This window comes from Maniola hyperantus, chromosome 26 (assembly GCF_902806685.2).
Source record: "Maniola hyperantus chromosome 26, iAphHyp1.2, whole genome shotgun sequence".
NCBI classification, from domain to species: Eukaryota; Metazoa; Arthropoda; class Insecta; order Lepidoptera; family Nymphalidae; genus Maniola; species Maniola hyperantus.
Genome location: NC_048561.1, coordinates 5,741,153 through 5,754,670, shown reverse-complemented (window position 1 = coordinate 5,754,670; position 13,518 = coordinate 5,741,153). Strand labels below are relative to the sequence as shown.

General features: G+C 38.3%; 1 protein-coding gene across 4 annotated transcripts; it reads left to right on the top strand.

Annotated features, from left to right (window-relative positions):
• Positions 1–24: 24 nt before the first annotated feature.
• Positions 25–13,438, top strand: LOC117994262 (zinc finger protein 799-like). 4 transcript variants are annotated; one of them, XR_011238253.1, is made up of 7 exons: positions 25–253; positions 1,122–1,266; positions 1,809–1,946; positions 3,068–4,191; positions 6,953–7,058; positions 8,236–8,371; positions 8,967–9,101. XR_011238253.1 is itself a non-coding variant. In XM_069507750.1 (6 exons), the coding sequence occupies exons 2-6, from the start codon at positions 6,987–6,989 to the stop codon at positions 11,644–11,646; spliced, it is 1,572 nt and encodes a 523-aa protein (XP_069363851.1). In that variant the 5' UTR covers positions 1,874–1,946; positions 6,953–6,986; the 3' UTR covers positions 11,647–13,438. The 4 variants fall into 4 exon arrangements, 3 of the variants coding, with proteins under 3 accessions (XP_069363851.1, XP_069363849.1, XP_069363850.1); XM_069507750.1 differs by lacking the exons at positions 25–253; positions 1,122–1,266; positions 3,068–4,191 and adding exons at positions 10,100–10,198; positions 10,517–13,438 and having other exon boundaries at positions 1,874–1,946; XM_069507748.1 differs by lacking the exons at positions 25–253; positions 1,122–1,266; positions 1,809–1,946 and adding exons at positions 10,100–10,198; positions 10,517–13,438 and having other exon boundaries at positions 3,872–4,119.
• The last annotated feature ends 80 nt before the right edge of the window (positions 13,439–13,518 follow it).

Sequence of the window (13,518 nt, the reverse complement as noted above, 5' to 3'; positions counted from 1 at the left end):
TATTATTCTATCTACGGGATTTTTAGATTCTTCTGTTGTAGGTATTTTTTTTTTTGAAGAAATGCATTTTAATTTTTAATGTTTTGTAAATATTTTTGTTGAAATAATGAATGAAAGCGAAGTCAATACTAAATACGGTGAATGCAGGTGTTGTTTCGCGCTGGGCCATCACCGCGATCTGATGAAGGAGTACGAGTGGAACGGGACTCGCGAAATTTATTTTCAAATATTTTTGGAATGCTTTAATGTGTTTGTAAGTAAAATAAATAAATTATTTAGGTATTCAGAGTGGATATTGATTTTTTACTATTCACTAAAAAAAAGTTGACGTGAACTTTGCGAGTCCTTTGCATAATAAGGTACTTAAGATAGCATTACCGTATCGAATCGTATAAAATGTTTAAAGAGGGAACCTTCATGTAAACTCTCAACTTTTTTGACCCAGCAGTTTGAGCTACATGGGATACGTAGGTACATGGAATCAGGAATTTATCTTTTTAATAGAATTAAAGTGCATACCATGAATATACATTCAATTTTCATACAAAGATTTTATAAAACTCCAGATAGGCAGATGTCATACAATTGTTTTTAAAAGTAAAGACAATGATTTTCTACATGTACTGTATGCAGCAGAAAATAATGTACATCAGCCTTTAGAATGACATTTCAGCTTTGTAGAGCGCTGTTCCTATCACTCATATCTATATGACGCATTGTCTGTCTCAACAACAGAGACAACGCTCTACAAAACCACTATCTCCTAAAGTTTTATGTACATTATTTTCTGCTGCGTACTGTAGACGTTGGGGTCCCAAGGTGCTGGAATGGCGACCTCACACCGGAAGACGCAGCGTTGGAAGACCCCCCACTAGGTGGACGGACGACATCAGACAAGTCGCAAGGAGCCGCTGGATCCAGGCGGCGCAAGACCGTGACGTGTGGAAGTCCCTACAAGAGACCTATGTCCAGCAGTGGACGTCTATTGGTTGATGATGATGATAACTGTAGTAACATAGACTACATAAATATTGGCACAGTGTAGGAATCTTGTGACAGCTATGAGAGTGCTTGGAGAAATGGTAGCCCGTTCCCAGGGTTGAGTATATATTATATTGTAGTTGTGCGCCAAAAGTGGTAAGAGCAACCTGATATGCACATCCTGCGTGCTGCGGCTGAGAGACGCCACCAGCTTCAAGAAGATGGTGCTGGAAGCGGAACGGAGCCTGATCAGCTGTAAGATGCAACAAGAAGATCCCGTGACTGGTGAGATTTCTTTAAAATTAACTTCAAAATCCATACTAATATTATGAATGCGAAAGTGTGTATGTCCGACTGTCTGTCTGTCTCTTTGCCTGCTAGCTTTTCACGGCCCACCAGTTATACCGATTTTGATGAAATTTGGTATAGAGATAGCTTACATCCTGGGGAAGGACATAGGCTACTTTGATCCCGGAAAAGTTAAAGAGAACCCACAGGATTTTTAAAAACTTAAATCCACACGGACGAAGTTGTGGGCATCATCTAGTAAAAATATTTTTTGACCAACAGATATCTAAAAGTTTGACATTTTAATTTATAGGTTTTAGATGGATTATTTTATTAGTGTTTGGCTGCTAGCTTTTTGGAGCCCATCTGTTTAACTGATTTTGAGGAAATTAACCGACATTTCCTTCCCATTGCCACTTCAGCTTGTTAATTTGTCGAGCTAGCTTTTTTAGATATTATAGTGCACTCTCTATTCCCTCACTCTCATAGTCCGAAGTATCAGAGGAATAATCAAAGCATACTGCCATTATACATTGCAGATCCGATAGACCCATCATCATCATCAGTGCTTGATGTGGAAACTAAAAGTGAACGAGAGTTGAGCTCAGAATCAAGCGATGCAGAGCAGAATGCCGGAATCTTGTATGATGATTCCATGCCTGAGCAGAAAGAGCCAGGTAATTATTTTATTATATATACTTTGTTAAGCTAACGACAGAGGAATGTGCAGTGCTCAGACAAGCTGCCAAGCGCTTACGAGCACAAAGAAACCAACATTGTAAAATTGTTTTTTGTGGAAATAAAAACATTAAAAAAAAATAGCTTTACACAACTACCTACTGAAAACTTATATCATGGTTTTACGAAATATTGGTGTAGTTTCTGATGTTTATCTCCAAACTAACTTTAGAGTATTTGCATCTTTTTCTTTTTGATATTGCAAAAAAGGGACAAAATGAATATTCAATTTTTAAATCAAATAATGGGGCCGATTCTCTTGTACACAATCTCTAAACTAAACTAAATTAACAGGTCTAAATCTAGTGCCATTCTTTTCCGCAAGCAACATTATGAAAGGGATAGCAATAGATTTAGACGTGTAATTTTAGTTTAGTTTAGAGATTGTGTACAAGAGAATTAGCCACACTATTATGCCTAAAAATAAATAAAAGTTTGTTTTAGAATGTACAGGTAAAGCCCTTTCACATGATACCCCACTTGGTATAGCAATCTTACTTTAAAAAGTCGAAAATAGCAATATTTGTTCATGAACACATTTTAAATTTTTTCTTGTGATGTAACCACAAATTCACTGTTTTCAGATTTTCCCCCTAATGTCTGCTATATGACCTACCTACCTGCCAAATTTCACGATTCAACGTGAAGTACCCTGTAGGTTTCTTGACAGACAGACAGACAGACAGACAGTCAAACAAACAAACAGACAGACAGCAAAGTGATCCTATAAGGGTTCCTTTTTGTTCACGCCAGTGTTCACGCTGCCCGCTTCTCCAGAATACACAAAATGTTAGTTGCAGCTCCTCCTCACAATGTCTTTGCTGCCGAATGCTGTTTCTTTTATGGGTACCACTGTGCCATAAGGGTACTCCACTATCTTTGGGTGTCTCGGAGCTTATGATCTGTCCACCTCCACTTCAGCTTATCCATCCTAGTTAACATGCCTGTGAGCCTGGTTCTATCTCTGATGTCTTCGCTTATGATCCTGTCCTTTTTCCACTCACAGTGAACTCCCACTGACTTGATCTTTACTGTAACAAATTTTCTGTTTTGTTCACAGTCAAACTAAAAAATTACAGCCCCAGTACAAACACAGAAACGGTACGTGCAACTTTCTGCAAAATGAAAAAAAACAACAGGATAGAGAAACTATCATATATTCACAACGCCATAATGGTTATTGAGAACTCCAATGTCACTCCGTTTAAACCCAAATACTCGTACCAGAACGGCTTCCCATGCTTCTATTGCTCAATGTTATTCCATGACCTACCAAAGATGAGGGTACATCAACAAAAGCATACGAAAACAGAACTCAAGGCAGTACTAAGTACACAAGGAGCTGAAGCATTTATAGTCTACGTTGATATCACAGACCTGAAATGTACAATATGCAACGAAGAAATTCCAAATCTGCCCGAACTAAAATCACATTTAATCAAAAAACACGAGAAGAAAATGGCCAATTGCCCCGACCGTATTGTCCCTTTTAAAATAACCCCAAATTTGTTTGAGTGTCAAGTGTGCAAATGCAATTTTGAAACTTTCGGTGCGATGGAGCGTCACATGAACGTACATTTTAGGAATTATGTGTGCAAAGAATGTGGGACGGGTTACGTCACTAAAAGTCGTTTAAAAGGACATGTTAGACAACATAACGAGGGTAGTTATGAATGTGAGACATGTAAAAAAGTTTACACTACCCCCCTAAAGTTAAAAAATCATATTGAATTTGTTCACAAAATGATAAAAAGGTTGAAATGTATGAAATGTGGTGAACATTTTGTTAATTATTTCAAACGACAGCAACACATGGTGGAAGCACACGGGGATGCGAAACTGGAGTATAAGTGCAACGTGTGTGATAAAATTTTTGATATTAAATATCTATTATCTTCGCATATGAAACGGGATCACTTAGATCAGAGAGACTACCAGTGTGAAATTTGTTCCTATGCCTGTTTTGCTAAACACGAATTAAAACGTCACATGATAAAACATAATGGGTCGCGTATATTTGAGTGCTCGGTGTGTAATAAGTCATATCCAAGAAGGAAAACTTTGCTCCAGCATATGCGGATACACAATAACGACAGACGGTACGCGTGTCAGGTGTGTGGACAGGCTTTTGTACAGAACTGCAGCTTGAAAGGGCATATTAAAACGCATCATCCTGAATTGCAGGTGCAATAGATTAGAAATTAAGTGATTTTCGTGAGTGTTCATCATCAAGATGGACATTTTTTTAGGGTTCCGTGCCTCAAAATGAAAAACGGAACCCTATCGGACCACTTTGTTGTCTGTCTGTCTGTCTGTCAAGAAACCTACAGGGTACTTCCCGTTGACCTAGAATCATGAAATTTGGCAGGTAGGTGGGTCTTATAGGCTGGCTTTAGGGGAAAAATCTAAAAACCGTGAATTTAGGGTTAGATCACACAAAAAAAAATTAAATTGTGGTCATGAACTAATAATTAGTATTTTCAATTATCGAAGTAAGATAACTATATTAAGTGGGGTATCATATGAAAGGGCTTTACTTGTGCATTCTAAAACAGATTTTTATTTATTTTTATGCATCATAGTTTTTGAATTATCGTGCAAAATGTCGAAAAAATACGACTGTAGTACGGAACCCTCAGTGTGCGAGCCTGACTCGCACTTGGCCGGTTTTTTTTTAAAACGAGCAGGCGGGTCACCTGATGTTAAATGACTACCGCCGCCCATGAACATTTGCAGCACCAGAGGAACCGCCGCCGATGCTTTGACGGCCTTTTAGGAATTTGTTGGTCCGCCCCTTGAATAACCCCATGTTGTAATCTAAAGGGAAAGGGAACACATTTATGCTGGCCATAGGTCTCTTGTAGGAACTGCCACACGCCATGGTCTTGCGCCGCCGCCATCCAGCGGCTCCCTGCGACTGCCATAAAATTGCTTTACCATTTTTGACAATAACTTCAGAAAATCAAGATTTCAGTATGGCTCAGACTTTAATAAGTAGGTCTTGTAAGGCCGAATATAGACCTTGTAGTTTTTTGATATGCAAGAACATTCAGCCTAATAGACCTAGATCCGACAAGTGCCGACCTGTCTTATTTTAGTGACGTCAGCACTAGGCTGAACTTTCGAGCTGATGGTATATTTTTATTTCGGCTGACGTCGAAATGACGTCATTACGATGTTAATGAGACATGGTTACAGCGCAATAGCAATTTGCGGGACTTGTACAGATTTGTCCGTTTTGGCCTTGGACGATCTAGGTTAGATCGTCCAAGGTTTTGGCGGATACAATTGAATAAAACTTATGGTTCGTTATACCTTATTTTAAATTATAAAAAAAGATTCCGACGAATTGAGAACCTCCTCCTTTTTTGAAGTCGGTTAAAAACTGATCTTGTAGAATTAGTTTCTACTTTCTACAGAAAGTCAGAATTACTACTTAATTTATTAATTATGAGTCTAACAGCCGTACTCAGAGTCGCTTAATCGTTACTTAAGTTTAGTTAAAACGAGACAGAGCTATATCTGTCACATAAATCTGTCTCGTTTTAACCCAATCTTAAGTAACGATTAGTGACTCTGAGAACGGCTGTTATACCTAATTATGTCTATTTAGTTTTAAGTCAAACCAATACATAATAAATTATGATAAGTTAATTTGGTTTTAATTCTTCTATCATTGCCTCATTGGCCAGTGCCACAGAATATTACATACTACCCACATTATAAATGCGAAAGTGTGTTGGTTTGTCCTTCAATCACGGCGCAATGGAGCAACGGATCGACCTGTTTTTTGCATAGATATAGTTGAAGACGTGGAGAGTGACAGGCTCCTTTTTATTACGGAAAATCAGAGTTCCCGCGGGATTTTTAAAAACTTAAATCAAATATATCTTACTTCTTAGGTTTCTCTGTCAACATATTGTACGAAGCACGTAAGTCCCGCAAATTGCTATTGCGCTGGAATTATGTCATTAACATCGAAATGACGTCAGCCGAAGTAAAAATATACCATCAGCTTGAAACTTAAGTCTAGTGCTAACGTCACTAAAATGGCGACCAAGCGCTTTAGCAATTTGCGGGACATACAATGCGCATGCTAAAACCATGGCATGGACCTAAAATCCAGAGCTGAAAAGCCAGTTTAAAAAGTTGAGAGTTGTTGTGTTGTACTTGGTCTGTGGTGCCTAATTTATGGTTGAGGGTTGATCTCGTTTGGTCTCTATTATGACGTATTTTATTATCATAAATTATTGTTGTTCTCTGTCTTATTATTATTATGTAGGTATTTATTTATTATTTAATTAGAACGGTCATGAAGCTTTTAGTCTTGTCTACGTTGAAGCTTCAGTTTAGGGCACAGTAGAGTTTTCAGCTAACGATTTTCTCAGATCGAGTCATCTTCGAATCTTGCTTGAATCGATCCCATAAGTGTTAAAAATTACATTGGGGCCGATTTCCTTGTACTCAATCTCTAAACTAAACTAAATTAACAGGTCTAAATCTAGTGCTAGCCTTTTCTGCAGGCAAAATTATGAAAGGGATAGCAATCGATTTAGACGTTCCATTTTAGTTTAGTTTAGAGATTGTGTACAACGGAATTAGCCACAATTATTGTATAATTATCACAGTTTTCTTAGCGACGAATAAATTTGATTTGATGAGTATCACTTTGTAATCGATCGACTTAAAGATCCTGATTCTAAATCGATACAAAAAAATCGTTAGATCTTCTCGATCTTACAAATCGAATCGTAATGTGCATCCCTATTTCCTCTTTATAGACGTAGATAGAGAATAGGTATAGCATCTCAAATTTTTCGTTTGACTTTATTTTTCATGGATTTTTCTGTGGTATTTTTTGTAGAAATGCATTTTAATGTTTTGTAAATATTATTGTTGAAAAAATGAATGAAAGCGAACTCAATACTAAATACGGTGAATGCAGGTGTTGTTTCGCGCTGGGCCATCACCGCGATCTGATGAAGGAGTACGAGTGGAACGGCACGCGAGAAATTTATTTTCAAATATTTTTGGAATGCTTCAATGTGTTTGTAAGTAAAAAATATTAATTAGGTATTTAGGTACTAAAAAAATTCAGCTGTGAACTTCCTTACGTTACTTTACTACTTCGTTTACGAGTCCTTTTCTATCAAACGTAGTCCTTGCATACTCTGCATTATAACACCTAGACTTAGAGCATTACCTTAATCAACACTCTCTTTTCCGCGACTTCTTTCTCGTGGATTTAAGAATTTGAAGAACCTGTAGGAATTTCTGGAAATGTTTTCTTATAGAGAGAATCTTCATGTAAAATTTCAAGCTTCAAGACCTAGTAGTTTTAGCTGTACATTGATGCAATCAGGAATTTCTACTTATAATAGAATTATTATTAAAGTAAGTACATACCTACTAGGATATAAGATATTAAAAAACTCTAGATAGGTAGAGTTCGTATGATTGTATTTTAAAAAGTGAAGACATTCACACACTTGTTATTATTATTATTTTTAATAGACTAAGCAGCTTTCGCTGATGCATCTATATCAGAAGTGTTTCGAATCTTCCAAATGTTTGTCCAATCTATTCTTGAACTGGTTAACAGAACTTGACATAACCACATCCTTAGGCAATTTATTCTAAATGTAAACAACACTATTGGTCAGAAAGTGTTTTTATGGATTTGACGATGGCAATTGATATTGTAGCTTCATATCATGTCCCCTAAATCTAGGATTGCTCCTTTTGAAAATTTGGGACATTATAATAATTATTTAGTATTTTTAAGTTTCAATTAGATCACCTCTTTCTCGCCTGCTTTAGGGTGCTGAGTCTAAGTTTTATAAGTCTTTGTTTATAGGGGAGAATTGTCTGTGAGATACTATATATTACTATTATAGGTAACTAGCGTATGCTCGCGACTCGTCCGCGTGGACTACACAAATTTCTAACCCCTATTTTACCCCCTTAGGGATTGAATTTTCAAAAATCCTTTCTTAGCAGATGCCTACGTCATAATAGCTATCTGCATGCCAAATTTCAGCCTGATCCGCCCAGTAGTTTGAGCTGTACGTTGATAGATCAGTCAGTCACCTTTTCCTTTTATATATTTAGATAAACTAATCAGCTTTCGCTGATGCATCTATATGTGATGCATGTTGTTTAACAGCTACAAGCGTACTTCAAAAAATGGTAGCCTGTTCCCAGGGTTGAGTACAATTTATGTTGTAGTTGTGCACCAAAACTGGTAAGAGCAGCTTGATATGCACATCCTGCGTGCTGCGGCTGAGAGATGCCACCAGCTTCAAGAAGATGGTGCTGGAAGCAGAGCGGAGCCTGACCAGCTGTAAAGGAGGTTCTGTGACTGGTGAGGTTAAATTATTATTTACTAGCTGAGGCCCGTGACTTAGTGTGGACCATGTGGAATTAGGTTTTTAAATGTTTAAGAACTAACTGACCCGCCCCGGCTTCGCTTGGGTGCAATGTAGATACTAATGTGGTGTCAGTGAGGAGTGATTAATAATCGATACTTCCATACTAATATTATAAATGCGACCGACCGCGCCTCCTCCGTCTCGTTTTATTGTGCGTTACCTTCGATTTTTTACCGACCCTTAGGGACCCCTATGTAAATTGAAATAATGGGAATTATCCCTTTATTTTAATTTACCTAGGGTTCCCTTACTTTTTGAGAATTGAACAGTACCTATAAACCTTCGTCTTGAATCACTCTATCTATTAGTGAAAACCGCATTAAAATCCGTTGCATAGTTTAAAAGTTCAAACATGCATACAGACAGTGGGAAGCTACTTTATTTTATACTATGTAGAGATATGCATTATATATAGAAGTTTCAGGACACAACCGTCGGCCCAGCTGGCGCTACCGAACACAGACAACCGCTCGAGCACAGACAACCGCTCGAGCCTACACTTCTGTACAATAGCTTTTTATGTTTCAGATCCTGTGACCCCATCATCATCAACAATGCTGATGGTGGAAATAAAATGTGAACCGGAAGACAGCTCCGACTCAAACGGAGAGAAGAATGACGAGAACTCCAATGATGATTCCATGCATGGGCAGGAACAGCTGGGTAATCTCTCGAGTATTATTTCAGACTAGCTTATGCCCGCGACTACGTCTGCGTGGACTACACAAATTTCAAACCCCCATTTCACCCTCTTAGGGGTTAAATTTTCAAAGACCCTTTCTTAGCGGATGCCTTTGTCATAATAGCTATCTGCCAGTGGCGTGCACAGGGTTTGAAGCCAGGATAGGCATTAGTTAGGTAGGAACCTGTTTACTGGCAGGTCATAATGTAAAATTTGCATTAAGCTATTACAACTGGGGTAAGCAGTGCATTTATGCCTCTATGACCTGCACGCCACTGCTATCTGCATGCCAAATTTCAGCCGGATCCGTCCAGTAGTTTGAGCTGTGCGTTTATAGATCAGTCAGTCAGTCAATCCTTTTATATATTTAGACTAGCTTATGCTAGCGACTTCGTCCGCGTGGACTACCCCTATTTCACCCCCTTAGGGGTTGAATTTTCAAAAATCCTTTCTTAGCGCAAGCATACGTCATAATAGCTATTTTAAAATATTTTTTAAATTTTTGATTTCACCTCAGTCTAAATACCTAATTTGATAGATTGTAATATACACCTAAATTAAACACCAAATACTAATTAAATACACTGTATTAATTCAATATGACACTTATATTCTTTGTTCCATTGCATATAGTACAACTTTTACATTCAACCCTTTTTACGGTGTCCGTTCTCTGACACCATGTTTTTTTCTCTCAGGTTCTTCAACAGTGCCTTTTTTGATATGTTTCTTTTTTAATAATCATCCATATTACATCTATGGATTCTAGCATTTTGCTGCCACTAATAGATTCTTTCTTTCTTCTTTTTACTTTACATAATTTGACTATTCCAAAGCAATTATCTTTTTATTTTTAATTAAATACTGAGCAAAGGTAATGTAACTTACAAGATGTCGATTCAGGATCAAACAGAGAGCTCACTTACTCTATGAGAATGCTAACACACACTTCTGTTCATGATAGCATTGTATGTTACAGATCCCTCATCGATGCTCATAGTGGAAATAAAACGAGAAGGGGACGCAGGGTTTGAATCAAACGACGCCAAGCAGAATGATGATTCCAGCCAAGAACAAGGTAATTCTATTTTATACTTGCCTTTAACTGTAAGTCCCGCAAATTGCTATTGAGCTGGAACCATGTCTCATTAATATCGAAATGACGTCATTTTTTACGTCAGCCGAAATAAAAATATACCTTCAATCTAGTGCTGACGGTAACTAAAATGGCTGCCACGCGCATTAGCAATTTGCGGGACTTATGCCTTTGCATGACCATATATGTCATAAACCAGGTTCTGAGATATTTCCGACGGGTTGTAGTGAAAAAGAAGTGAAACATAATGTGACTTGATTTTTATTTTGTACTGATAAAATAATTTTGTTTTGTTCACAGTCAAAGTAAAAAATAGCAATCCCAGTACTGCATGCCGAAAAAAAAGACCTGGAACACCCGGCAAAGTGAAAGATAAGAATAGAAAGGAGAAACTAGCATATATTCATAATACTAGACTCATTATAGAAAACTCCAATGTAGCTCCATTCAAACCCAAATACCAGAACGGCGTCCCTTGCTTCTATTGCTCTAAGATATTCCAGGATATATCAGAAATGAAACAACACCAACAGATGCATACGAAAACTGAACTAAAGAATATACTAAATACACTAGGAGCTGAAGCATTTATAATCTATGTCGACGTCACAGACCTGAAATGTACAATTTGTAATGAAGAAATGCCAAATTTGGCCGAACTAAAATCACATTTCGTCAAAAAACACAAGAAGAAAGTCAAAGATTGCCCCGACCGTATGGTCCCTTTTAAATTGACCCCCAATGTATATCAATGTCAAGTGTGCAAAGGCAATTTTGGAACTTTCGGAGCAATGGAGCGACACATGAACGTTCATTTTAGAAATTACGTGTGTAAGGAGTGTGGGACGGGCTACGTCACTAAAAGTCGTTTCAAAGTACACTCTAAGCAACATAATGAGGGTAGTTTCGAATGTGAGACGTGCAAAAAAGTTTACACTACCGCCCTAAAACTGAAAAAACACGTTGACCTCGTTCACAAGATGGTCAAAAGGTTGAAATGTATGAAATGCGGCGAGCGTTTCGTTAATTATTTCAAACAACAGAAACATATGGTGGAAGAGCACGGGGAGGCGAGATTGGAGTACAAATGCAACTTCTGTGATAAGATATTTGACAGAAAATATCTATTATCCACACACATGAAACGAGATCACTTGGAAGAGAGGGATTTTAAATGTGAAATCTGTTCGTACACGTGTTTCGCTAAAAATGATTTGAAATATCACATGATAAAACACAATGGGTCGCGTATATTTGAGTGCTCGTTGTGCGACAAGTCATATGCGAGAAAGAAAACTTTGCGAGAGCATATGCGGATACACAATGACGACAGACGGTACGCGTGTCAGGAGTGTGGACAGGCTTTTGTACAGAACTGCAGCTTGAAAGGGCATATTAAAACGCATCATCCTGAATTGCAGATGCCGTAGGTTAGGTATTAACCGCCGTACTAAGTCGCTAATCGTTCTTCTTCTTTGGGGTTATACAGGTCCTTGATATCCCTGTATCACTGCGACCGTCTCCGATCTATTGTGTTTGCCTCCGCTTCACACTTCCTTGGCAAATCCTATGGTCACCAAATACAGCAGCACCTTCTTGACTGGAATTGAAGTAACATCCTCCGCTAATCGTTACTTAAGATTGAGTTAAAACGAGACAGATTTATGTGAGAGCTCTGTCTCGTTATAATCAAACTTAACGATTAAGCGACTCTGAGTACGGCGGAAAGAGGTTTATAATGAAATTCCGCGTGTGTATATTGCCCCAATTTTCGGTAGAGAAAATGTATTATAATTATTTATAACCTAATTTTATCTCACAAGCACAACTATAGTTCGGGACAGGTGGACATGGCAATTGGGGTATGAGGAGGTGCCCGCGCTAACCCGCACCGGGACAGCGCGGGTGTGCACGGCGTCCCCACCCCAATTGCCATGTCGACCTGTCGCGAACTATTTACTATGTGGAATCTGGCCCCCAATTGTGTAAGAATAACCATTTCATGGCTATCGCAATCGTCAAGAATTCTGCCCTTTGATTGGCTGTGAAAAAATGTAAACAGCGAATCAACCAATCAAAGGGCAGAATTTCTTGACGATTGCGATGGCCATGAAATGGTTATTCTTACACAATTGGGGCGCTGGTTTATTTATTCATTAGATTTATACGACCTCCCTGGCGCAGTGGTGAGCGCTGTGGTCTTAATAGTGGGAGGTCCCGGGTTCGATTCCTGGCAGGGGTTTGGAATTTTATAATTTCTAAATTTCTGGTCTGGTCTGGTGGGAGGCTTCGGCCGTGGCTAGTTACCACCCTACCGGCAAAGCCGTGCCGCCAAGCGATTTAGCGTTCCAGTACGATGCCGTGTAGAAACCAAAGGGGTATGGGTTTAATAAAAACTGCCATACCCCTTCCAGGTTAGCCCGCTATCATCTTAGACTGCATCATCACTTACCACCAGGTGAGATTGCAGTCAAGGGCTAACTTGTATCTGAATAAAAAAAATAAAAAAATAAGCCCTTTTAATACTTATTTTCCTTAAGATTTTTTTTTTAGTCAACAAAAGCACGTCAATCCGTTGCACCGTTGCGTCGTGATTGAAGGACAAACCAACAAACAAACACCACTTTCGCCTTTATAATAAGGGTACTGATTTTCTTGAAGTGAAACTTCGTTATCCGCGTGGATATGACTGCTGAATATCTAGATTGAAGGAAGTGGCTTTAAACACCGCGGCTACAGAGCGACAAGGCTATCTTGGCGCGTGGCGAAAATCGGAACTAACTTTGCCGTCAAGTGTCCCCTTTGTTCTTGTTTGAATATTCTAAGCCTTTGTTCTCCAACAGCGCCCCCCTGTCAATGTCATTCAAGTGCCAAGAGAGCCTTGTCGCACTGTATATGGTGCCACCGCGACCCGCTGTCTTCAACATTTCTCCTTGAATTTTATCTTAACGTAACTATTTAGGTCCTCATTTTGTTGTGAAGATGGGTTTATAATTTGGTATGGCATTATAGTATGAAATTAATAACATAACATTACGCCAATTTTAAATCGACATCAGGTGTTCCCTGTAATAAAAAAAAAATATTTAAAAGCAATTATTTTTTTGTCATTTGAGCATATTGTTACGAATATAAACCAAGTTTCACTTCTTTCTCCTTTTTTTAAAATAAAATAGTTTAAGTGAAAGTAATATGAAATGAAATATATTATGTGATACATTATCTTTGTTTTTATTCAAATAAACTTTTACAAGTACTTTCGAATAGTCGGATGCATCTACCACTGGTTCGGAATGCCTGTC

Coding starts and splice junctions, on each gene's coding strand:
- LOC117994262 (XM_069507748.1), top strand. CDS start 4,010: ATGGGTCGCGTATATTTGAGTGCTCGGTGTGTAATAAGTCATATCCAA. Junction 7,059..8,235: donor TGGAATGCTTCAATGTGTTT/GTAAGTAAAAAA, acceptor TTTATGTTGTAG/TTGTGCACCAAAACTGGTAA. Junction 10,199..10,516: donor TGATTCCAGCCAAGAACAAG/GTAATTCTATTT, acceptor TTTTGTTCACAG/TCAAAGTAAAAAATAGCAAT.